This window comes from Spinacia oleracea, chromosome 1, assembly GCF_020520425.1.
Source record: "Spinacia oleracea cultivar Varoflay chromosome 1, BTI_SOV_V1, whole genome shotgun sequence".
In the NCBI taxonomy this organism is placed as follows: Eukaryota; Viridiplantae; Streptophyta; class Magnoliopsida; order Caryophyllales; family Amaranthaceae; genus Spinacia; species Spinacia oleracea.
In genome coordinates this window covers 68,247,514-68,250,936 of record NC_079487.1, presented here as the reverse complement: position 1 = coordinate 68,250,936, position 3,423 = coordinate 68,247,514, and the positions used below count along the sequence as shown (strand labels likewise).

Below are 3,423 nucleotides of genomic sequence, written 5' to 3'. Positions count from 1 at the left end.
GTATAATACCCATTTTCACTCAGCCACTCAACTCACCCCTTATGAAGTTGTGTATGGGCAACCACCCCCCTTACATTTGCCTTATTTACCAGGAGATTCTGTTAATTGGGAGGTGGACAGAAGCATGGAAAGAAGAGAATCTATGGTTTCTTTACTGAAGTATCATCTCTTAAGAGCACAAGATAGGATGAAGTTACAAGCTGACAAACACAGGAGTGACAGAGTGTTTTCAGTTGGGGATTGGGTGTGGCTTAAGCTACAACCCTACAGACAAACTTCAATCCAGCGCAGGGGTAATCAGAAACTGTCTCACAAGTTTTATGGTCCATTTCAGATCATTGCAGTGGTTGGAAAAGTGGCATACAAGCTTCAGTTACCAAGTGATGCAAAAATTCACAATGTCTTTCATGTTTCTCAGCTGAAAGTTTTCCATGGTACTTTGCCTATTACAACTCATATCCCCAATTGGTTCCAAGGTCAAGATATTCGAGCTAAGAGTCAACCTTTGGCTGTTTTAGACAGTAGGGTGGTCAATAAGCAAGGCCAAGATCAGCTGCAATATTTGGTTCAGTGGATGGACAGTCCTGTGCATGAAACCACATGGGAAATAGCTTCTGAATTTGTGCTTCAGTTTCCTGATTTTCAACTACCTTGAACTTGGGACAAGTTCTTTTTCAAAGGGGGAAGAAATGTTAAGGCACAAATTATAATACACTAAGTCAATGAGCAACATGTTGACTTTAGTTAGTTGGTTAGTTACAAAGTTTGTTAGGCTGTTATAACAAACTTGATGACATGGCATGACATTGTATAAATTCGACATTGCATTGTATAAGTCGATATTGCATAATTGCATTGTATAAATAATGTCTTAGCTGATTGTGATCAGTTATCATAATACAAATAAAATCCTAATTCCTATCTTCTCTCTCTAATTCTTCGTACTCTCATTCTTCGTACTCTCTTTCTTCTCTCTTCTTCTTCCTCTTATCTTCTATTTCTTCCTTTCTTCTTAATTCTTCCTGACTTGCTCAGCAAGAAACTGATCAAAGATATTGATCAAAGCAGTCACACTTAAGGTGACTGTAACATATAATTGCCCGTTCTTTGAACGGGCTCCAAAGCTAGTTTCCCTTAAAAGAATTCCTTGATTATTCAATTAATATAATATAAAACCATTAAAACGGTCAAAACTAACTCAAACTTAATTATTCAATTTAAAGATAAATTTAACGGCAATTACATGACTCCATGGCCACAATAAAGTGAAATGATGACATTCGTCCAAGATCGATAATAAACGTAATAATTTTCCATAATAAGTCGTAAATTGACAATAAACCTTAAGATAACCTAACCCGATTAGAATAAAAACTAAGAATGACTTCTCATTTGAATACGACTAGAAGTGAACGACATGTTTAACGCCTGACACCTTTTAGAAACTATAACTATGGAGATTTGCCTTTAACAAGGCGGAGTGTAAACGCTTGCAATGCAAGGAGGAGGTTCTGTAACCTCTGCCTGAGCTGTTGATCAATCAAGTCACCATTTTCATCAAACTTTTGAGGAGGTTCAACTCCATTCACAAAGAATTCAGGCTTGTTTATGAAATGAATGTCAAGGAAAACTCCAATTTGACGAAGATGGTATTGCCCACTTCTGCTAGTTGCTTGCACACTAGCCATTGCTGCTGGCTTGTCTGCCCAAACGTTCGGCGGTCTTGATGCCCAATCTAGTGCATTCTTTAACAGTGCTGCCACAATTAGGGAAAAAGAACATAAATTAGTTTCTCCACTACTCCCTAGGTCCCAAAATTATAGTCATGTTTTTCAAATCGGACGTCTCAAAATTATAGTCTTGTTTTTAATTTTTGGGGCTATTAAAATGACGTGAATACATAACATTAAAGAAAATAGAAGGAATGTAAGAGAGTGAAAGGGGGATTACTAACGTGTGACAGAGTAATTATAGTCCGGAGTAGAAAAAAACACAGCATCAGCTTCACGAATCTTGTTTCTAAACACTTCGACAACAGGGGGATATGTACCATTCACCTCAAGGTCCACATTCATCATTGGCAATTCTGAGATGTTAACATCTTCCATTTCCATCCCTCTTATAATTGACTCCGAGCACATTTTCATTGCTGCAAATCACCAAATTAATTATCACCAAAATTAATTATCACCAAAATTAATTATAAGTATATGTAAAATTGGACCAACTTAATACCCAGTAAAATCTGATAATCCACAATATATAGTTAAAAAACCACTTGGGATCCGATGAATAACATAGCAAATTACTGAATGATACTTTATATCATACTGACCTGCACGTATGATACCCCGATTTTTGGATGTTTTTTGAAGGGAACCACAGAGAGCGACCACCTTTATCGCCCGATTTCCTTCTACTTCACTTCCCATTTTTTGTTCTCTTTATTATTTGCTGTTTTTTCTTCTTAACCTTTTCGTCGATCCTCTGCATAGACTGTTGTTGCGAGATGGTCTTATACATAAGGATTCTAGGAGCTTTGCAGCCATTCGTTGAAATGTCAATCTAATGGTCTGCTATCACCGTTGTCTTTTGACTCGCATCTTCTATTTGCTGATCTATGCGATGACGTGCTAGATTCAAGCCAAAGCTTACTATTATATAAACTCTAGCTAATTTAATCTAACTAGCTTTTGAGCGGACGATTATATAGGGATTGTTAAGCCGTATTTTAAAGTGCTGATTATATTGATTGTTTATGATTTTAGTGAGAATATATGATTTATATGAAGGAAATAATGCCCTTGGTCCAAGTATGCATTCTATGTTAAGTCTAATAAATGCGGTTCAGTATTAATTAACAAGTTAATAATTCAGTGAGATCAAGTGAGCTGAATGCCTAGCTAGAGGCCGCTTCAGTTCAAGTGGAATTAATGATATTAATCCACAGCTTACTCTTGACTGAACCCGTAGGGTCACACAAATAGTACGTAAACGGATCAAGTATTTAATGGCATTAAATACTCCATCTATGAATATTCGGAAGCGACGGATCTTGGTTTCAGTGGGAGCTAAGATCGTCACAGGCAAGAAATGAATACTCCGGAAACGATGATATTGCCGGAAACGGAAATATGGATCGTATCGGAAATATGAATATTATCCAAGTCGTAGATGTTACCGGAAACGGAAACATGGTACGTATCGGAAAATATTATTGGAAATGGAAATATTACCAGAATCGGAAATATTGCCGGAAACGGAAATATTGTCAGAATCGGAAATATTGCCGGAATCGGAAAATAATTCCGAAAACGGAAATATTAAATATTTGTTCGAAACGGAAATTAATTCCGGAATCGGAAATATTAAATATTGTTCGTATCGGAAATAGATTCCGGAAATGGAAATTTAATCGGAAGC

The 3,423-nt window shown here is 36.7% G+C and overlaps 1 protein-coding gene across 1 annotated transcript; it reads right to left on the bottom strand.

The window, feature by feature from the left end:
* Positions 1–1,194: 1,194 nt before the first annotated feature.
* Positions 1,195–2,517, bottom strand: LOC110789787 (NAD(P)H:quinone oxidoreductase). Its single transcript, XM_021994487.2, has 3 exons — positions 2,336–2,517; positions 1,955–2,149; positions 1,195–1,756 (listed from the first exon to the last, which is right to left on the bottom strand). Exons 1-3 carry the CDS (start codon positions 2,430–2,432, stop codon positions 1,452–1,454), a joined length of 597 nt encoding a protein of 198 aa, XP_021850179.1. The 5' UTR covers positions 2,433–2,517; the 3' UTR covers positions 1,195–1,451.
* Between the last annotated feature and the right edge of the window lie 906 nt (positions 2,518–3,423).